The sequence below is a fragment of the Platalea leucorodia genome, assembly GCF_965183815.1.
Source record: "Platalea leucorodia genome assembly, chromosome: 9".
Taxonomy (NCBI): domain Eukaryota; kingdom Metazoa; phylum Chordata; class Aves; order Pelecaniformes; family Threskiornithidae; genus Platalea; species Platalea leucorodia.
Window position 1 is genome coordinate 5,282,423 of NC_138831.1, and position 22,852 is coordinate 5,305,274.

General features: G+C 45.6%; 1 protein-coding gene across 1 annotated transcript; it reads right to left on the reverse strand.

The window, feature by feature from the left end:
• Positions 1-640: 640 nt before the first annotated feature.
• On the reverse strand, positions 641-22,328 carry IHO1 (interactor of HORMAD1 1; the record flags this gene model as incomplete). The annotated part of the gene is made up of 7 exons (XM_082321237.1): positions 641-1,963; positions 2,767-2,870; positions 10,612-10,699; positions 11,377-11,425; positions 13,239-13,396; positions 14,772-14,931; positions 22,273-22,328. The coding sequence occupies 7 exons, from the start codon at positions 22,326-22,328 to the stop codon at positions 641-643; spliced, it is 1,938 nt and encodes a 645-aa protein (XP_082177363.1).
• Between the last annotated feature and the right edge of the window lie 524 nt (positions 22,329-22,852).

A 22,852-nucleotide genomic window follows, 5' to 3' on the forward strand; every position in this document is an offset into this window, starting at 1 on the left:
GGAGAAAAAAATGCAATAATCGATGAACCTGAGGTGCTGGGATTTGGTTTTCCTCAGCTAAACTCGTCCCTGTCCAAAGCTCACAAACAATTCCTGGGACAAAGCTGAACCTTATCAAAATCAACCGGAACAACGCTACTACTGCCTGCGGAGGTACAACGCTGAACTTTTAGACATACAAATCAACACAGAGACTACAAGTGAGAAACAGAGTAAAGCCTCTGGCCACAGAGAGATGATTACATCTATCCAGTTGAGAAGTTTCAAGCAGATCTCAATGCTAAATGTAATTGTGCTGGGCGTCGGTGCTCTGCCAGCCCTCTCCTCCCCGCCGAACGGCTCCGCAGGCTCCGCAGGTGCTTCTCTGCTGCGTAAATACGGCGGTAATTGGAGCCCACGGCATCTCTGCCGGGAGCGGGGAGGTAAAGTAATACAGATCCCATCAGCTTTCCAAGCTACGGGAAGGCTTCCCGTCAGATCTCACGTGGTCCCTGGCAATATATCGAAGCGGGCAATAACACTTTGAAGCATCCAGGCACCAGCTTTGTCTCTGATTAAGCAGGTAACGCACCTAGAGGAATAAACTGTGACTGAGATGGCCCAGCCTGCGCTGAGGACTCCGAACACGAAACAAAAGCCTTCAATCGGAATAATCGCTATCAAAAACTAAAGAGCAACAGGCCGTGTTCTGCTGAGCCAGCGCATTGACAGGACGTGGTTTCTTGGAGGCTGCAGGGCTTCGGAGACTGAAGCAGCTCATCTGTTTTTCACCTGTTGTGCTGCACAGGGAAAATATATTCTCCTGGGGAGAGGAATCCCAGAGGTTCCTTTTTACACTGGAAATGTTCACTCTTTTTTTAATTTCCAAACTTCTCTTTCTTCTGTCTGCAAGTTGTTGCAGGCTTTTATTGGAGCATGGCACTGGTGGGAAACTCTTTGTAAGCCTCGGCTGAGCGCTGCTGAGGATCTGCTGATTGGGAGCTGCAGAAACCGGGTTAGAGCTTCCTAAATCGAGAGCAACCGTGTACCTGGGAAAGCAATTTTTTCTGGAGCTTTCCAACTCAATAATCCCATTTGCCTTCCTTTGCTTCAGCCCACCGTCAGCACATCGAGAGAGCTCGCCTTTTCTCAGAGCGGGGCACGTTTTCTTCCTCCCCTTTGCTTTATTCCAGGGGATCCTCCCTGGCCTCTGTTTTGCTTTGTTCCCTACAGCTGCGTTCTCCACCTCACTGTCCGTGGACGGATGAGTGTTTCTTCTCCCAGGCATCTCTTTTTGTACGGAAAGGTGGCAAACTTGAGGCTGCCTCTGTTGTGACAGTGTCACGGGTTCAAACCCTCTGGAGCCTCTCCTGACCGCGTTCCTCAGTGGAGTTGGTAGAGGCAGCTCCTGTGGTACAGGACAGTGTTTCGTCTGACTGCCCCCCAAAAAGTGACTGTTGGCGCAGCACACGCAAGGATGGTTGGCACAGCGTTGTGTTTCCAAACCATATTTCACCTCCTGCAAAGAGGCGTTTTCTCTGCCGCACGCCTCTGTAGCAGTGGGGCTGACTTTCCCTCCTGGAGCTGTGTTTAGGTCACCCTGAGGTGTGCCGTTCCCGGTGACCCGGTTCCTCACAGGGGAGTCTCCGTGCTGCTCTCCCACTGCCATGCAGGGGGGCTGAGGCCGACCCAAGGAGCTGCGAACCCCCCTGCCTCGGCAGCACGACCAGTGCGCGTTCTCCTCGCCCGGGACGCAGTCCTGGCATGGGCCAGGGGAGGTCTGGGAAGAGTTATCTGCTGTGCGAGGGGGGAGTCTGGCACTGGAAATGAGTGTGTGCAGCTCAGCTAAGGCGTTAGGGAGCTTCGGGAAGCCTAGTTTTTCACATAGCTTCAGGTGCTGATCACTCAGCTGAGCTGGCAGCGACTCCAGACCCTCCTTCAGCAGCTGGATGCTGGATTTCACATCCAAAATCTCTGCATCTTTCTGGGAAGACAGGGAACAGAGCAGAAGCAGTAAACACCACATTAAAAGGTGCAATAATAGTATTCAAACACGAAACTTTTAGGTACCGTGTGTCAGTTAGACCCCCTTAATTTGGTATTGACCCAAAGATCTGCAATTTGTATCTCCCTGTGTAATACGCATTCACAAACTGTCCCACAAAAGTGAGAGGTTTGGGATTGGGGCATACCCCTCACCCCCTGCGTGCCCCCTCTCCCAGGAGCGCCGCCGTCTCACACGCTGGCGTGACACGTCCTTGCCGAAAGCAATTCTTGCTGCAGGGCTTTTGGAGAAACCAGACCTGTCCAGGAGGTCTCTGAAGTTCATTCTTTTGTCTCTGACATCCCCTTGTTCTTTTTTGACCTTTTTTTTTTTCCCCTCTCCCTGGGAAACCGTCCAGCTGAGGGGACAAGGCACTGCACTTCTGCGAGGTGCTCTCCCCTCGCAGGCACCCGCTGCGCCACCTCCTCCAGCGAAGGCAAGTGCCAGCGTGAGGAAGCGGCGCTCCATCGTGGCCCACCATGACAGGGCACTGTTGGGCTGCCCTCTTACTGACCAGGGTTTCATCAGAGCTTGCAGCACTGTTAACCAGCGCTTGGGTAAGCATCAGTCAGTATCTGGCCTAGAATTAGCATTTTAATATGTCTTTTCCCCTTCATTCTAACACGAGAAGTCTACTTTATAATCCACCATTCGAAGGCAATTTAATATTCAGTTAATATTTTGAAAAAGCGGGAGAAATTCAGAATGAGGATTCGGAATAAAAGATTAATTTCTGCACTTACGGCTGCAAGCCTCCTCTCCATCTCCAGCAGCGCCTGCTCCGTTTGGCTTTTATCTGTCAGAGCTTTCAGCACCGAGCCACAGTGACTTTGAAGAGCATCTTGCACTAAACAGGGTAATCAATAAAAAACACATTTGGTCTTTCATTTGTAAATGTGAATAAAGTACTATCAATACCATTGCTACTTCCCCCACGGCTTGGCATGAAATACTTCACTGTGCTGTGCAACCGTGGTGATTCACCCGCTGAGATCTCCCCGAGCTCCAAGCGATGAACAATAGGGTAGATGTTTAATGCAAAGCACTTGAAATTTATAAGACGCTGAGTATAGGCCAAACCTCATTTACCGTGCTCTATTAATGTGGCAGCTGGAGATGAAAGGCTACGCGAAGCTGCAAAACTTGGTTGGCTCAGTGCAAGGAAGGCTGAGGCTTAGTTGTCTGCCAACTTCACAAGAGGCACGGCCAGGGGAGGGGGACCCCAATATATCTGAGCCACCCCAGTGTAACTGAGCCTCTTCCGTAGCCAGCTGATGGTAAATGGGAGCTTGAACCTGTGATGGGAAGACCAGTATTGCCGACAGCGGGAAGGAGGTGCAAGAGGTTCACGGCTAAGAAGTGCGACCAGAGGCTCCGTGACAGAAGCGCAGGGGAGGCTGGTAACCGAAGGAAAGCTGCCTGAAGGGATAGTGAGGAATTATGATTATGAAGAACTGGGATTTCCAGTTGCTGGACACAGGTAGAGATGGGGCCAGAAGACGTCTGAACCACGCAGCTGTGCCCAGCGCTTGGGCAGCTGCAGCTAGAAAGCAGTGGGGGCCCTGGCGGTGTCCTGTAGGGGCACAGACCCCCTGGAAGGGTTTTAAATTGGAGCAAGATGCTCTTGGCTTCAGTCAGGCTTGTTGAAAAACTGATAAAAAATAGGAATTTTTGTTCTATGAGTGGACAATAATATAACTCCCCCATGCAGGTGCAATTATTCTTAGAGTGAACCACTGCTGTGCCTGATACACTACAGCACGGGAATGCAGTTTGCAGCGCATGTGGAGATGAAAAATCCTTAGCAATCTTATGGAAGTCTTCCTTTAAAATTGTAAATTAGGACGGAGAGAGAGAGCTGTTTGCTGCACACGCCTGGTCTCTCCTGTGAGCAGCGCGGAAGGCGTGTGCAGGTGGCGTGGCCGGGGTGGAACGTGGGCCGGTCGGAGCAAAACAGGAGGCAGAGCGCTCCGGCTAAAACAAAGCATTGCCAAGCCAACGGGCCGGGATATGTGAAACTGTGGAGTCCTGGACTGGCACTGCGCGCCTGAGAAAAATCAGAATAAAGCCTACGTTCCAACAAGTGGCTACAAGAGCTTTGCAATTAATTAATCCTCTTTTGCTACAGATCCAACGCGTTTGATTGCCTTTGGTGTCGGTGGAGCTGAGAGCCCGGCTGAAGCTGTTCCTGCACGTGGAGTATTTATCTCAGCTCTTCAGTGCAGCACCTCTCGCCCCGGAGAGGTGTGCTCGCAGGCTGCAGAGCGCTCAGGATCTCTCCTCCTCCTGCACAGCTATTTTCATTAAGCTTGCAGGGACTTAATTATCTCGGTGAGCTGTGCCCTGCTGTCAAACTCTAGGTGGAATTGGTCAAAGAGTTAAAAACTATTAGGGAGAGGCAAGCAGAAAGTGATTGTACAGGCTTTGTTTCTGTAAAAAAACAGGGACATTTTAAAAAGGTACATTTGGGAAGGAAGAAAGGAAAGAGATCTGAGCAATTACGGGCTTATTCGTTTGTTCTCATGTCGTGCAAGGTTTTAGAACAGACCTTAAGGGAAAGTGTGCTCAAAGACGTGGAGGGAAATAGAATGAAATGGAACAAGATTTTATAAAAGGCAGATTGTGCCTGACTAATGTAATACGCTAGGATAAGACAGGTGACTTAGAATCACAGAATTATTTAGGCTGGAAAAGACCCTTAAGATCATCAAGTCCAACTGTTAACCCAGCACTGCCAAGGCCACCACTGAACCATGTCCCTAAGCACCACATCTACCTGGCTTTTAAATACCTCCAGGGATGGGGACTCAACCCCTTCCCTGGGCAGCCTGTGCCAGGGCCTGACTGCCCTTTCGGTGAAGAAATTTTTCCTGATATCCAACCCAAACCTGCCCTGGCGCAGCTTGAGGCCGTTCCCTCTCGTCCCATCGCTTGTTCCTGGGGAGAAGAGACCGACCCCCCCCGGCTCCAGCCTCCTTCAGGACTTCTTAGACAAAGGCAACGCAGTGGCCTCTCTGTAGATTCAAACAAAGCTTTTCAGTGGAAGTTGTCATGTAATATGAAAGAAGCTGAGAAAAATTAAGTGGATAAGCCTCAATTAAAGGCAGAACATCAGCTTTTGAGAGGGGTGGCATGAAGGGACAAGGCGGCTCTGGAAGGTGCTCCTCAAGACCTGCTTAAAATCTGCTGTAGTCACCTGGGTGCAAAAGCCAGCAGGCATTTAGGTAATTAGCAGGAGACAGAAAGACGCGAATGCCAGCACCAGGGGCTACGGGTGAGACAGGGCAGCGTGGCGTGCGGTGGGGCGCAGGCTCTGGCTGACGGGAACTGCCGTGCACCCCGGGGTGGCTGGAAGCCCTTGCGCAGTCCTAGCCGTCTATATGCAAGGAAAAAAAAAAAAAAGAGATTGAACTAGGACACGTGCAGAGAAAAGCTACAAGATAATTAAGTGCTTAGGTGATAATCTTCTCTTATGAAAGGAGATTGAAAGCGTTTGGCTTGTTCAGCCACGCAAACCAGAGGTGCTTGGTGGCGCGGGGCCGGAGGTGCTGCTCAGGTGTGGCAAGGCTGCCGCTCGAGGGCCGGGGCGCTCGCCGAGAGCTGCCTCCCGGCAGCAGGGAACCCCTGTGCCAGGCTCTATTTTTATCTTTATTTACCTTCCTCTGAAGGAGCGATGCCTGGGCACAGTGCACGCTGCTGTCATTGGGGAGAAGGAACCCTGCAGTTGCCTCGTTCGTGCGTCTTCCTCACGCACCTCGAGTTAAACCACCTCCCGGCGCGAGGCTCGGCGGCAATTTCTCTGTTTTTTCAGGATGCCCATCACCACAGGGCTTTGCCTTGTTCTCCGTAGGAGCGTGGCTGATTTCTGAGGATTATCTGCACGTATTTCAACTAATAAGCCCTCTGCTGTTGCAGGCAATTTGGTTGTCCCTGCTCTCTCGCTGCCGTTCTTAAGCTTTTAGCCTTTTGCTCTGACAGATTTAGACTTTTTTTTACAAATCACCGGGGGAAAGCCGTGGCTTGCAGAATGGGTTTATAACAGTGGAGTGCATGTTTGAGTGGGCCTTTTAGACTTTGCGTCTCCCTGGTTAGAGCTAAGGGCTACCTGCAATCCGAGAGCAGGTTTTGGGGAGCCTGCCAGCCCCCTCCTGGCCTGCAGGCCTATAAAGAGGAAGAAAGCAGCAATGACTGAAGGAGAAAACTCCTTTCATGTCACTTCATCACCTTCCATCTCTACATAGTGAGGATATAGGAAGGCCAGCATCAGCAAGCTCACCTTGGCTCGTCGCTCTTCCCTATACACTTAATTTTAGTTCAGAATTATTTTTACAACTTTCTGATTTCCCTAGTCTGTCTGTTCTTCTACAACATGGTATCCTCAGCCTAAAAATAGCACTGCATCCACTGGGCTTGTGATCTGCACATACGTTTGACTCAGCACAGCGTGCTGCAGGCAAGAAACCAACAGCCAGTCTTTTGAACGCATTTCATTTGTATGTGTAGGAGTATTCTGCAGAAAAAAAACCCTTGGTACGGAGGAGGGGCACTCTCCTTCCCTCTCTGGCTTCCATACCAGAGGAGTGTTCAGACTTGTCAAACACTATTAAACAAAATAAAAATGAGCATTAATCTAGACTTAGAAAAATAGGCATCGAGATGGCCAAACGAGATCAGATCAAGGACCCTGTTAGTCAAGTCTCTTGTCTTTGAAAATTATCAAGAACGGCTGCTTCAGAGAAAGTTTTCTTCAAACAAACCCCGCAGAAGATAGTTATTGAATAACTTGATCATAGAGGGAAAATCTTTACTCGGTTAATGGCTGGCTCATGCACAGACTTGTGCCTTCCTTCAGGTATTTTATTCCAAACAAAACAGTTTTTTCCAACCTGGAACATCACTGTGTTTTGATTTGCTGTACCATTGTCTTTGGATGCTACTGGTTTACATTAATAACATATGGAATGTGAAATCTGGCATGAGATAAAAGGCTGTAGGACCTCGGGGTAGGTCTGCCGCCCTGTGCTGCAGAGGGTTCCCCGCAAATCGGCCTGCACTCGGGTGCAGCTGCACTCCCAACAGCTGAAAACTACAGTCTGAGCAGCCGAGGGAGGGAGCGTCAGCCTCCCAGCCTGGGAATATTAAACAGCAACTGCTTCTGATGCCTATCTATCATCATCTGTGCAACTCGTCCTGAGATTGGCACTGACAGTGGAGAGGCTTTAAATAACACTTTGGAGGGAGGCTGGTTCCCCCGCGCCCGGGTTCAGTAGGGGAACTAGAAGGTGGTATAAACCCGGTGAGACACGAGCAGGGAAGACGGCTATGATGCTCAGCAGAACGCGGCGTTTTCTCCCTAGGCGGTAACGAAGCTGGTGAAACGTTTGGGCTGTCCCGGCTGCATCCTGCTCGGACATACCCCGCGTTGTCAGCTGGCAGGTTTGTGGCTGCTTAGCCTGCGTCCCCTTCCGCAGCACGGCAGAAGACATCTGCGTCGGGGGGCTGTGGGATGAGCTGCCCCCCGATCTCAGCCTGCTCTATGGCAGGCAGCGCCCGAAGCCCTGGCGTGCGATGCTGAGGGGTTTAAGTATTCACCGCCACAACCACGCATCCTCTCGCCATCCATGCCGAGGTGTTTTGGAGTCTGGTTAAATCCCTCATCTCGACAACTTTCATTGCCAGTCACCGCGTGGCTACTTAGCAGAAAGGCATTTCTTTTCTCAGTTTTAAACCTTTTGACTTTTCAATCGCTACAAACGCAGAACGTAAAAGGACTGCCTGGGTGTCCCAGTCCGGACCATGCTGTTGACAGTAAAGAAGCTCACATCGCACCATTATAAACACAGTGAATTCCCCTAGAAACCTTGCCAGCAACTACTGGGCCTGCGGAGTCTTAAAGCGAGTCATGTTTGAAAACTGCCCACCAGGCACTGGATTTTGTCAGAGAATTGCATCACCTCATACCTCTGTAAGGGACACGTTGCACATTTTTTTGTCACCCTTGCTGGCAGGAGAGCCAGAGGATTGCCTGCGGTGTGCTGGCTGGGGACACGCTTCTCATTTGCAATGAAGTCAAGGTGGTGCGGAGGATATGGCCTTTATGAGTTGTCACAGCTGGAACTAGCAGATACCAGAAAAGCAAAGCAGTTCAGAGAGGGCTGAGCTGTGAAAATCAGGATTTGTATAAAAAAATAGAAAGTTTTGATAGAAGTGTGGGTATGTAAACGAAAATGAGAAAAATATAAAAAGAAATGAGTTACAGGAGATGAAACCAGAAGGAAAGAGCAAATGATGAGCGGGCAAGGCAAACAGAAAAACTCTATATCAGGTGGAAGGACTGAGGCCATAGGGTCTGCTTGCCTCTTTACATCTCTGTGCACAGCACACCGCCATGCGAGCAAGGAATAGAGCAGCTGTGCCTCTGTGGAAGCTGCTCAGGCAAACGTTGTCGCATCGCCAGTGCCAGACACAGCTCTATCCACTGTGTGCAAGCACATATGGACAAGCACTCAAAAGAGAACAATTTTTTATCTTACTGCATAGAGCATGCCAGCCCAACAGCCTTTGGAAATGCTTTGGAAATATATTTTGAAAAATATTTTCTGTTGTGTTCTCGCCCAGTGGCTATGCAGACTGTGCCAAATGTGCTTGCTACCCGCTGCTATAAATGAAGCCTGCGATATTCCTTATATGCTTTTAATGAAGACAGACTTGATTGCGAGTTCCACCTTTCTTTGCTTTTCAGAGCTGTTTGAATGTCCTGCTGTACTACTTCTCTCTTGGAAGAGAGCCTCTTCATCTCCTGCATTCCTCTCCTACATGTGAAATCCTCCACTGCCAACGATTTAACATGTCTCTACCATGTCATCCACATCCCGAGGTACTGTATCATCAGCCATTGGCATTCAGTGCTTTATCAGCTCCAAATTTAGCTCTTTATCACCTGAGTTTAGGAATTTTATACCAATTTTTCAAGGAAATTGCCTCAGTTGGGACCTTTCAAGGCACCAGTGCAGGTATTTATTTAGTGGGAACTTAATTATCCATCACTGTGATACCAGTCAAATGGCAGTGTTTATCAGCAATTAACCAGTGACAGATGAACCTCCCAGAAATAGAAAAAGAACAACATTGTGGAGCGTGCGATGATTTTCATTATATATTCAACATTCTGCAGCATGATACATTACAGAAAGTGCCAATTTTTCTTTTCAATTGCTTTGAAAATCTAGCAGCAGGCACCTCTGGGAGGTTTCTCATTTCATTCAAGGCACATTTATTTAAAATGGGTACGGAGAAGAAACAGGACAGCTGAGTAAATGGTATGGAATGAAGAGGGGGAATCGTGAACAATAGATTTGATTTTCAGTGCCATGACAACAATTTCTGTGCAAGAGGTATACGAAATCTGGCAAAGTCCTGCTGCAGAGTGGACAAGTTGAGGCACTGAAGCAATTAGGAGATGAGCAAATGCGTAATGGGAAGCTTTTTGTGCTGGCCAAAGAAGACAGATTCTTGCTTACATTAAGGTCCCTCCAAGAGCACTTGCCAAGCACCGCAAGGGAGTGTTCTTAGTATAACAAGGTTGGTATTTCAAACGTACAGGCTATCACAGCCTTGTGCGGAATGCATTACACTCCACTCTTTTTGCCTGAGAGGGCTGTGTTGACTTAAAGGCTATCTGTCAAAGCTGTGCTTCGTGGAGGCCTCATTTTACCGCACAGTAAATATTATAGTGCTTTTGTGAAGGTTTGCTACCTTGAACTCACAAGGTATAACTCACTTCACGTTTCTTGCGTGTATTGAAGCTGGCCTCTTGTTCTTGCACAGAGCAGGGCAAGCACAGAGCAGAGTCCTGACAGGGTGTTGATAAAAAATAATGCCAGCATTAAAAATTAATGCACTCGCAAAGGCTCAGATCTGAGCCAAATTAGAAACAATTTCCCTGGAGCACTTTCACTCAGTAAAGACTGCTGTGACTAGCCACTTCAGAGGTGGAGCTGTTCAAAAGTATTTTAAATTATTGGCTTTTTTGGGAGGTCATCTTTTTATCATGACAATAGTGTGCTTCACTCTGTGCTTCTTACTTAAGAAATGAGCAGTACTAGTTTTGCTCATATCTAAAATATAATCACTTCAAGCATCGAGGAGAGATGGAAGGCTTCAAACTAACATGTGAAAATCTGAGAAAGCCCTAAAAACTGAAACTGGTTACTCAGGATATAAATATCTAAGTTATTTTTACTGTGTATTCCATTAGTGCTCCAGATACAGTCTAAAAATGATCAAACTCCAGGCAGAACACAAAAAAATAGAGGTGCATTTATCTATGTGTGCATGACATCTAACCACGCAACACCCAAGTTCGTTGACACAGTACAAGAGAGCAGAGAAAAGGAGAATATAACCAAGTAAGAATGGAAACATAGACAAGTCCGTACCATGAATAAACTTATTTGCTCTTCTCCCTTATGAAGAGCAGCTGTGAGTGGCATGACTTGCCTAGTTCACCCCAGCCCGGAGACCACACGCTGACATTCAGCAGTTTGACTGTGCCCTCTGCTGTTAACAGAAATGCAGAAAGGACTTACGTGTCGTGGAAATGGTTTCCAGGTGAACCAAAATGGATTTGTTTCCTGAATCGAACATTTCTCCAAACTTGTCCAAGCATGTTTGCAGCTGCAAACACAAAGGTAAATGAGAAGATTAATACATTGCCCTTTCTCTGTCTGCAAAAACACAGCCCCAAATGCCACAGAACAATGACTGCAGCTCGTGGAATGGAACAGCCTAAAAATGGTTATTTATCTGTGGCTTGAAACAATTTGTCTGGCTGTTGGTTGCAACCCCAAACGAGAGCTGGAATGGCTCAAAAGGCCCATGAACTGTTGCAGAAATCAACAGATTTTGAAATAGAGATAGATACTAATCTGTAAAAAAAAATCATTAATAATAACATTAATCAAACTAATTATAAAAGTGTTGGGGGAGAGACCTTCGCCTTCGGACAGTGAGACCACATTGACTTATTCCTGAGAGTAGACTACTTTCTTCAGGCAGAAGGAAAAAAGAAGTGACAGTTGCAGACAGCCATTACAGCCTGCTCTTGCTCCCGACACCCAGAGAAATTCCACTGCTGGCTCTCAGGCAAGGCCCTAAAGACCCTGACCCCAAGGACAGGCCACAAAGACAATGGGATATGCAAAAAGATTGACAACTGTTGGTTTAAAGTATTTGAGCGCTCAAGACAAACAGTGTAATAATTCAAATATCAGCACAGTAAATGAGAGAAGGAGAATGTTCTGTAGCATTTCTAACTCTTCATTATTCTGCACTCTGAACTTGAATTAACTTACCCCTTGAAGCTTGTCTTTGATACTGGAAATAAAGGAGCTTAAAACCTCACTAAAATGAAAAAAACAAACAAACAAGAAGTATAAAACAGACAAGTAAGTTTCTGAAATAGACAGAAATTGGAAAGATCACAGTAAACTTGAGACATGAAACACTGCAAGGCATAGTGTAGCGCATAATGTAAGCACAGTCACCTTGTTTTAGGAAAGCACAGATTCTGCTACAGAGTAAGACGACAAATATACGCATGCACAGGTATATCATATACATGAAATTATTTTTTTTAACTCTCCCATGTTTGGCCTAGCATTTGTGCCTCTCTCAAAAGTTTTAGTTGGCATTTACACAACTGTCCATTAGCTGCTGGGGCGTTACCACCGCGCTATCTGCTCCGGAAGGACCCAGCCTTGGCGGAGGTGACGTGCCAGTTGCTGGGATACATGGGTATTGTATTTGGACTAAAATAACTGTGGGACAAATATGAGAAAAGCATCAGCATCAACAAAGCCCAAGCCAGTAAGAACAAACACCGCAAATCCTTTTCTCCTGAGATTATGCCTGTGGTTTCTGTTATCCATCCTTTTAAGTTGAGTGAGCCTATCAGGAACCAGGCTCTACTAATGATTAACCTATCAAACCAAAATGCAAGGATGGTTGCTAAGCAAAATGATAACCTATTTCCTCCCTGAAGATTCGAGTCATTTTAAATCAATCATTTAGTGATCCAAATTGCAACAATATCAAAAAGGTGGAGGCCAGGTAGAGTCTAGTTAGGAGAATTAGGCAGGGCTTCTGAAATCTTTCTAGCCTTACGGAAAGGAAGATATTCATTTTATTAGTCAAACTTGTGGGGGGTACAAATGAATAAATTATATGTTATCTTTGTAAAGATAATGAAGCTATTGCTATAAACAGGCTTCTAATCTGGGAGCGAATCTGGAGTGTAGGAAGGAGCATAATTCATTTAAAGAAGAAATAAAGGATAATTAAGAGTTCTGCCTAAACATTTAAAACTATTTGTTCATTTCTCATAATTCACTTACAAAAATCCTCCTCTTCTCTAACAGGCACTAGAGAATCAGATTTTGCCTTATCAGAAGCATAGTGCCCATTGCAAAAGAGGAAGAGATACGCAGCCTTTTAACAAAAATGCATCACTTTGGATGTTACATTAAAAAATGTACAGCACTAAGAATTATTTATAGGTGCACTGGGGAGTTTGCCATCTTTCATTTTTGAGTTTGAAATGGTTAGCTTGTTCCTTAAAGTCCTTTAGGACCTACACATACATTTAATTCTTAACATCTGACAAAGAGCAGATGCAAATTACATTAGCAAATTGCACTTGTCTGTTACCAAAAGCACGAGATACAAAAATCTTGTGTACAAGTAAAATTCTGTTGATACGCGCAGGTTTATAAAGGTGAATTCATTGCATCTTCCACTGCACACAAGTATGCTTGGCAATCTCCTCATCTGGCCTAAACGTGAAAGCTGTCCTCGGAGTCCCTTTGATCAGTCCCAACAGAGTCTATAAAATTCTGAGAAATATGGGCTTTTGCAGAGAATCAATACAGAAAAAACCCCTGCTGATTAGATAAAGAAGGACAAAGGTAAATTCAGGTTAGAGTTTTGTTGTTCCTTGTGGCTTATGGCTGAGTGTGTTACATAAATCGCGTTGCAAATAAACCCTATTCTCTTATCCTGTGACTTTTTCCAATCAGAGATTATCTAAAACCCGAAAATATACTTTTCTTGGAGAAATATGCAGCCTTGTCGTGTGTGATTTTTAAGAGGGGAAGAATGAGCTGCAGGGAGTGATAACCACAAGCACAGAAAGAATTTGCAATGGATGTCTACATACCGATCATATTTGTCCTTTATTTTGTTCTTATTCACTTCAAAATTTTCCAAGACGCTTTTCACTCTTCCTGCACCAAAATTAAGTGAACCTTTTTCTTTTGCATCTTCATCAAATAACTGTGGTTTTGTCTGGTATTTGGTAAAAATACTGGGCTCGCTCTGTTGCGCAAAAGAAAGAAAAATGTTGAAGTACAAAAATAATCAGAACATTAATTATCAAAAACTATTTGTATACCAAGTGCTTTGCAGATGGAGATCACAGTGATTGGACGTGACAGATTGGACTGGACGAGGAGATTAAGAATTTCATATTATGGCTCACTTAGTGTGCCTATTTAGATCAACTCCCTGTGGAACTGAGATCTAGTCCAAATTCCTCCTGACTCGGGCTTTTCTCTCATCATGAGGATTTTCAGTTGGTTGTGATCATCAGGTGTGCAGATTTTTTTTTCTGTATGCTCAACACAGGGACTATAAACTAATTCCCGTGTTCTTGGAATTATGGAAAAGTTAAAGACACCAGTGGGAGCTCCCCGTACACCGATCTAAAGAAAATCCTATTGAAGTTCCTTGTGGATGACATCATTTTGCTGCCAACTAGCAACATCCCCAGACTGTAGATGAGTTTTTCACATGCTTCAATATACATTTCAGAACAAGAAATTTAGTATTAATATGAAAGCTGTAAAGACCTTCTTCATTCTACAGACTTGCCAGACACTGTGTGACAAAAATGGAAATGCTTTTTCCTTAAAACATGAGAAAATGCAAATTCCATTAAATTGTCTTCTTGCATCGTGAATAGTGAATTTCCTTCTTTATGTCTGATGAAAAGCTACTGCAGTTAACGGACAAGATCTCCAGCAAAATGCGGAAGAAAGCAGATAGGATCTGGAACTGAAGGGCAGCCTAGGGCCACTGAGCTGGCACCGCTGCTCTTTCCTAATCCTTGCTCTCAAATGTCTTTATCTGGACCTAGTGCTCTCTGTTAGCAGCGCAGGAACTATTTTAGTGAGGCTGGTAACATCAGAAACCACGCGCTGTAGGAGAAAGATTTTGAGCGCAGAAGCTCTTCAGCCAAAATCATTCAAGCACCTGCCATAACAACAATACAGCAAGGTAATTTTAGTCAATGAAAGTAAATACTGAATACCTCGGTCACCCTTGCAGAAAGCTAATGAAGAGAAGCGCAGTATTGTTCAAAGAAGGAATAGATGGAATATTCTGCCTTAGCTAGGTGGTCTAAAGACAGTATCTTGAGAATAATTTCATATTATTTTAGTAATTAAAAATGTCATTAAAGAAAATACCTATCCCAATAGTAATTGTTAGTAATCTGTTATAAATACTAGGTTTTCAGCCGACCAGGCTGCTGTTTTGTCTAGTCACAGTAAACATTTATATTTATCAAGAAGATAACTTGATTTCAGCAGTTGTTAACGTTTCCAAATGTTACCACCTGATTTCAGTATTTTCCATTAACTTTGAATGGTGGCTGCGTGCCTGCACAGGGCTGAACGAGAGCGAGACTCACGTCCTGGGAGTTGTGCTGTCCCAGCTGCGTGCCCAGCTCCAGCGGCGCCGCTGCCAACTGTACGTTCTCCGGGCAGAACTGGGAACCGAAGAGCAGCTGAGAATCGCTCAAACTCGAGTAGTCGCTAGGAGCACTGCTCCGGATGGAAAACTTATTAGGCCTGAAATGGGGCAGAACGGTTTGTGAATGAGTCTCGAGCAATTAAAAAGGCAAACAGAATTCCCTACGCGACCTGCTGGAACCGCTGAAGCGTGGCCCACCCCAACGTGTTCATTTCACTCTCCCCTCACGAGGGTACCGTCCCTACAACTGGATAATGTTTAACAGCGTGGTTTTGCTATGCAAAGCCAACTGGCTTATCCTAAACTGCCGCATGCATAAGAACGCGGCGTGGTAGCTCTGCCTTCCCCTTGCAGGGGTGACGGTGTTTCTCCAGCACGTCCTGCAGACAGAAGGACAAAACCAGGACTGACCAGCTAACTCAGTTCACCCTACCTGCCCCGTCGGTCAGTCCTACTTTAAGGGCACCTTGGGGGTTGCTCCCAGCAAGGGCTGGGTCTCTCCCTTTTCACTACTCTGGATAATAATTTCTGTTGTAACTCAGATGCTGCTTGGCTTGGAAGGCGGTTCCAACAGAGTAAACCTTTCTGACTGATAGTTGGCATTTCTTGGGCATTTATTTTCCAGACGCCTGAAGTCTGACACACTGGAACAACAGATAAATAGGTAGCATATGGCTGGACATATTGATCTGAATTGTTAGAAATATTTCAAACATAAGAACGTGCTACTCAAAGGTTCTCTTTTGCCCCGAGCATCGCCCAAATAAACCCTTTCCAGCCAGCCTTGACTTTATGCTCTGTTTCTACTCCTCTTCAGAGGCACGGCTTCTGCCGCTTTATGGACTAGGATTGTGGCACGGTACCAGCTTCCTCAGACAAGGGTTTCCCCACACAGCTGCACTGCTTCTCTTTGCGTCGGAGGCTGGCTTAAATTTTTTGCTAGCAAAGATCCAGACTTTTTTCATTTTTCACATGATCACTATCCCATTGCTCCACGTCCACAAAGTCTGATGGAGTGCGTAGGCTAGGTTCAAACTTAAGAAAAGCTGGGCCAGGTTTATACTCTCAGTTCTTGCTGTTTTTTAAGCTATCAAAAGGGAGAGATGTATTGCTGCCATTGGAACTGGGAATTAGAGATCAAAATTAATGAGAGAGACTCTTGCGCAAGGTTTTCCTTCTGTGTCAAGTCATGTAAGTAAAGGAGAAAGAACAGGAGAGTAATTCATGTGTATAACAAAAGATGATCCCCCCAACATTTATCGGCAGTGACGTGTTCGGTTAATCCCCAGTTTTGGAAGGAGCCCAAACATCATACACACAACAGGGAAGGGATTTAGTAGCAGTAGTTGAACTGCTCAGTCTCCCTCTTCATTATATAGTGGTGTCAGTGACAATATCATATTAATACTTTTGGCTTTAAGCTCACTGAGTACACTGAGCCGCAGGCAAAAATAGATGAGGTATGGGTTTCTGGATTCTCAAAAAAGCCTGATAAATCTGTCTGACTTTAAAACTTCTCCCTTGATCTGCCTGCAGACCCCAAACCTACTAAGAAAGAAACCTGAATACAACTTTCACTAGCACAGTTTCTTGTTTCCATCTCAGCTAAGCCTTGTTAAAAAAACATAAATTTTCTTAACCTACGGCCAGCATGTCAGGCAGAGATGCACTCACACGGGCTGCCAAGACCCCACACGGGGAGAACCCCTGCTTGCAATGCGAGTACCACATCTCCTGCACCAGTTTTCTAAATCCTCCTGTCTTCTAGCCAAAAAAGCCCGCCCTTAGTTTAAGGAAGGGTTTTTATAATCCCTAAGTGCTTTACTGCCCTGTCAAAGCCCCTTTGAAAGTGTCTGGTCCAAGTGGTGAATATCACATCCCATAACCTGCTCATTTTCTCAGTACCTTCACCCTACTTAATGCCTGAAGCACAAGATTCCTGTAACAAAGAGTTTTATCCCCGGTATTTTAAGGAGTATTGAGCTGAGAGGACTTTACGAGCCAGGTGACTTTCCCGGCTCACTCTGCACTGACTCTATAACCAAAGTTGGCTCTCGGCTGCTCTGGAGCCTGATTTTCCTGCCTTAAGTCCACTGCCTCAGTGGCTGGTTTAGGAACAATGGCACTTTTAGGAACAGATGTCTCTTTTGAGTACACTCATTCCCCTGAGCAATGGATTTCTGTCCCCCTTGCTTAACACTGCCAGCAATTAATTTACTAACAAGACCATCTGGGCAAGACGGCAGCCTGGCCACACTTGGCCCAGGCCTATCCCTGATGGCGAGATCAGACAACCACAGCTCTTTTAACCGCCTGGCCATTCCCTTCAGGATGCCTGAGCTGCTGGGACACGTGCTCCATCCTAAATATAAACCCTTCCTTATAAACAGCGAGGAAACATCCTAGATATTTAATCCCGGTTAGAAGTCCCTCCTAGGTGATGCAATAGTTTATCTCAGGAGAACTTTTAGCTTTCTGCTAACACGAGCCATTCCCCGAGTCGTTCATGCGTTGGTGCCCATAACGTTCCTATGGTACTTGCACCACCATGTGTGTCCAAAGCAAGACCAGCTTCAAATACATAAGACAAATGCCACTCTAAGTTCTTGTCAGCTCAAAAAAAATGCTCAATCATCCTCTGCTGACCGATGGAAGGGTTTCTTTTTCCCACCTAACTTTATGCAAGGTGTTGCAATATTGGCAACCCCAACCCTTTCTGTAATATGAGCGTGAGCTAAAAAATCTGCAGCCCTCTGCATATCTGGGGAGTCAGCTAGTTCTTCGCAGTCTCGGTTTCCCTCTTATCAGTGGGAATTCCCCCTTCATGGGAGAAGTTAGATCTTTTGGGAGCCTCTTTCATTTTTCTAAGTTCCAATTCACACTTCCAAATATTTCAGCACAACCACATGCAAATTTTCAGCTTTCATTTAAAGGTTCTGCCTTGCCCCCAAACAGCTGTCAGAAAAAACACACCAAGAGAAACACAGCATGAAATAAATACCCTCTTCTTGTGTTTCCTAGATGTTTCCAGGGACATTGACAAGCTAAAAATTCATAACTATAAATTGTCATAGGCCTTATCGGTCTTTTTTTAAAATCGGTAATTTTTACTCTGTTGTTTGGATCCATCCTTATGTGCCAACACCAAGGTTTAGGAGTCAGTTGGAAAAGCAAACCGAGGCTTCTACAATTTGCAAAATAACATTTATCTTCAGTGCTGCTGTTCAGTGATTTTATTTGGTTCTATCATTCCCACGGAACCTATGCCAACATCCCTCTTCTTCCCAAGCACCGTGGGTGAAGCTCACTTACACCTTCCCAACACATTTCTTCAAAGTGCAATAAAGCCTCTTTCCCAAAGAAGCGAGCTTTTTCCCCTTGTAGTAATCTTGAGTAGGACCAGTGCCATAAAGTTCCTCTTCTCCTGATTCCCCTCCAGAAAATCTCCCAGCCCTTTCTGCTCCTCCTCATTTAGCGACCAGGGCTGCATCACAACAAAGCCAACTGAAATTCTGGAAGGTCCTGGGCACCTGCTCTTCCTCCTGGCTTTACTCGGTGTCTGTAGGAACTGCCTCTGGCTCTGCTATGCTGCTCTCCTCATCACTGTTTGCTGCCTGCCAATGTGTTCAGCAAATGAGCAAGGATCAGCGTCAGCTTTGGGTGCAGAGGAACGTCAGCATCCAGGGGCCTGGAGGAGTTTAAATCAAGGAGTTTTAGCTGTTATTACTGTTATTACTATTATCCAGTTCCAGCCATTTGCCATCTCTTCGCTGGGAACGGCCACGGCATAAAATTATTATTCTGCTTTCTGTCCTCTGGAACAGCATGACCTGCTTGCTGCAAATCATTTGCGCCGTATCCTAAAAGGAATTTCTACAAACAGATTTTGGCACTGGCCCTAATGCGTTAACCACAACAAAATCCCTCTTGGTTATTCAGCTCAAACACTGCCTCCAGTTTCCAGATTTCAGGCTCAGAGTCCTTCTGGTCTTGTTTTAATTCCTCAAGGTCATTTTTACTTTCTATGAGCCACTCCATTATTCATTCGGCTGTGATTCAACACTGCCCAGGCGTTCCTCACCTTGGAAACCGTGTTAGCCCTTTGTCCCGAGCTGGTTGCCGGTCGCAGGGACTCACAGGGCCTTTTCCTTAGGAGGGGTGCTGAGAGATTTCCACGGAGCAGCCTTGTTTACTTACACAAAACGTATCCCTGACCATATTAAGAATTAGACATCTGGAGACAGGGGTTTTGGCCCCCTGCCAATCTGAAGCCACCTTCCAGCCTGCACTTCCAGCCCCAGTTTCTCATTCCTCCAAGGCTTGGGATTTTTACAGCTGCTCTCTCGCTCTTTGTCCTGGTGGTCTCCTTCATTTTCTGCTTATTCTGGGACCTTAACGCAACTTCAAAATATGTGGCCCTGCTATGTGGGATGGAATTTCATGGGATAATGGATTGAATGAGGTTATTAAATTTGGAAGTCTTTTCTCAACAGCAGAAATAAGCCATAGAGAGTAGTGGCCCGAGTAGGCCTTAACTTACAGCATCTCTTTTGAATGCCGCTTTGATATTTTCATCATATATTGGCCTTACACACTCTCTGGCAGGCTTTCTGCTTCTGATGTTTTTGGAAGGAGGTATATTAGTAGCTTTTATGCCTTTAGCAAGTTTTCTCATGGAATACGAAAGTTCTGGTAACTTCAATTTAAAATCTTAATATATTGGTTTCTATTCTTCTATTTTTTATTGTCTTTGAAGTTCTTGAAGGATGCCTAATCATTTTCAGTAGTCGTCTGTACCATACCAGTCGGGTACTGGTCCTTCTCGCATCTGATCTGATAGCTGGTACGCATTTGTTCTGAGCTTCAACACGAGCTCTAAATAATCTCTGTGCCTCAGGCAAGCATTTAACCCTTTTGGTGGTCCAGTTTAATTTCTTTTTAATGAGCTTCCTTGTTACTACATCAATGTCTTTTCTGAAATTACACCGTAGAGGATTTTTTGGCTTCTGTTGCTCCTGCAGAGAGGTTGACCGCACTTCACTCCTGTCACTCTTAGGGTAGCACTACAAGAGTAATGCCCCGAACGCGGGTCTTGTGCTCAGCTCGGGGCCAGGGCAAGACGCCTCTCTTCCCCCGGGAGTTCCTCGGCCGAGGCAGGGAATGTTTATGGTGCCTGAAAATGTACTTTCAGCATCACGCCCCAGCGACGTTTATCCAGTCGATAGAGGCTGATTGAAGCATCACTGCTTTTGCGGCTGCTGTTCTCACATCCTCGGCAATCTTTCTTTGCCTGCCCTTCTGCCTGGGCAGGCAGCAGCGCCGTTCTAACGCGGTGCTTTCCCTGATTAGGTTTGGCATTTCAATCCACAAAAATTGTGTCGTTTGTCGATACACTTAAATTGAGTCTGTTTTCTCCACTGTCCAGCTGTCATTCTATCCACGTGACCACCTCCCACCTTCTTAAATAATTGGCACCCTGATATTACAATGTCCAACTAGATAATCTGCCTTCTCCTGCTTTTCTAGGATCTCTATTATGTCAATATTCATAGATAAAAACAGGTAAAACAGGGACTTTGTTTCCCCCACCCTATTTCTCCGGCTGCTAGCGCTTACAGAGAAGCACATGTGTGTCTGACAGATAGATAACGAATAAAACCCAGAGCAATCTTGGGCTTCTGCAGAACCGCTGCCATGAGGATACTGTGTCTCTGGAGCTCTGCATTTCTTAGGGACCTGGTGGCAGCTGCTCTCAGAAGTAACACCCTGACTCAAACTTGCAAAGAACTCACAGCATGATTCATACCCTGCCTAGATTATATGCTGATTTTATGTTTCATTTTTAAAGCTCCCTGAAAGACAGTATTTAGGGGATTGTACAGCATACCCTGCTGTGGTGAGAAAGGTTTCTAGTAACAGAAGTGAGCCAGGAAAAAGTAATCAACACCTTTCCCCCTATTTCAAATACGCACACACATGCACACACTCCTATGAGTAACTTTTTTTTTTTCTGTTAGGAAAAGTTAGTTCACCTCCTGAGAACTTCCCCCCACCTTCTTCACTCCCCCAAAAACCCAGCTGCATTTTTCAGTAACGTTTTATGCCCTATTTGACCCTTTTGAACTCACTTGCAAAAAACGTGGAATGCTGAGGAGTGGGTGTTAAAATCTTGTCTGTATTTTCTTCCTGCATTAATAAATGAGTTCAAAGGGAAGACTTTGTAGCTGACAGGATACTTTGGAAGAGGAAGGAATTCAAATGATCCCTTTCCAAACAGGCACCTGTACTTCTCCCACTTATTTCCTTCCCTATTGCACAACTCCACAGAATGATTTATACGTATATAAAAAAAAAAATATATATTTTATGTATATTCTCTAAATTTCCCCTGCTCAGTCTCTGTCCCGAATGAAAGTCACAGATTTTCAGACTACTTAGAAGTAACTCCTTGAAAACAAAATTAAAAAAAAAAACCTGCAGGTAGCAAGAAGACAATAGAATTACGCAATGCATATTTATAAAGACAAACCCATGACAGATATAAACATGTTTTTCCCCGAATTGGCTCCCCTTCGACCCCTGCATCTCTGCAAAATTCAATTAATTCATATATATAAGACAAGTATTTTTATAATGGGCAAGGAAACTACTATTATGTTTTCATTATCATCCATCGTTGCGGTAACATCAGGGCAAAGAGACAGTATGACTAAAACTGTGAATTTGAACAACAGTTAGTTATGTAAGTAAGTGGGTTATTTAACTAAACAGAGGCTCAGAGGACCAAATTCATCAATTAGCTTCTCCAGAGTCAAACAAGGGATAAATCTTGCTTTGTTTTTGAGCCATGCGATGCAAAAGGTGATGCTCTGCTGTAAAAAAATGCAGCCTGTCTTACGTATTTGCTCTCCAGATGTTTACATCCGAGCGGTGTTTGCTGTTTCACTATCTATCGTAGATGTGGGGAGCTCTAGCTGCTCTTTGACTTCTGCTGGGAAAAAATGAAGCCGTGCGTATAAATGCAGGATATGGAATAATTTTAGAGTTACATAATGCATAACAATTATTGCAAATCACCATTCATTTTATCTACCCTCTGCACAAGGCGAGAGGGAACATTTAACTTACCTAATTAGACGTAGATAGGCCACAGGACTTCCCCGAATAAACCCTGAATAAACCAGAGCACAGCTTTCAGCCGATGCTGGTTTTTAAATTCCCGGCAATGGTGGATCTATCGCGGTGCCCGGCAGGCTGGGAGCAATGCAGGCACAAGCAGGATCACGGAGCCGGCTAATTAACCATCATTAACCAGACCGTAGTTAACCATAGAGCAATTCTACATGTGTTTCACCCCATCGCTATCAAACACCCAAAGTGTTTCATTTTATAGGCAATTTCCTCAGGATCTTTCCTCCCCACCAGCGGCCCAAGCTCACCCGGTGGCTGTCGGCGTGCTCAACATCTCCTTGATATTCCAGATGTTAAAATTCATGGTTTTTCACCCAGGCCTCAGCATGGCCCCGGGGCTGACGGCCTCTCCTACCCCGTGGCGGCCATGCTGCCACGATCCCCTGCAGGGAGGAGGAAAATGGAGAGAGACGGATAAACCTCGCTCGGGGGGAGCGTCCCCCTGTGCCCCCTCGCTGTGGGGAGAGCCCGGGGGGGGACAGGGCCCTGCAGGCCCAGGGCAGGCCCGGCCGACATGGCCGCCCGGGGCTGGGCCTGGTGGCTCCCCATTGACTTCACGTCCAGAGGCTGTGCGGTCTCCCATGTAAATACCTCTCGCAGAAACGCAGAACGATTTAATTTCACCCGTTAGAAGTATGACAAAAATAACCCGTCATCTAAACACTCCCCGGAGAAAGATTCTCAAATATGGTTTTACTGGAATTTTTTTCCTTGTGCTTCGGTATCCTGCCTCTTCAGGAATGGAAAATGGGCACGCTTACTTGCCTATTTTTTCCTCCTTTAATTCAAAACAATTTCAGCCTGGTTGAAATATTTGGTTGCTGGTTC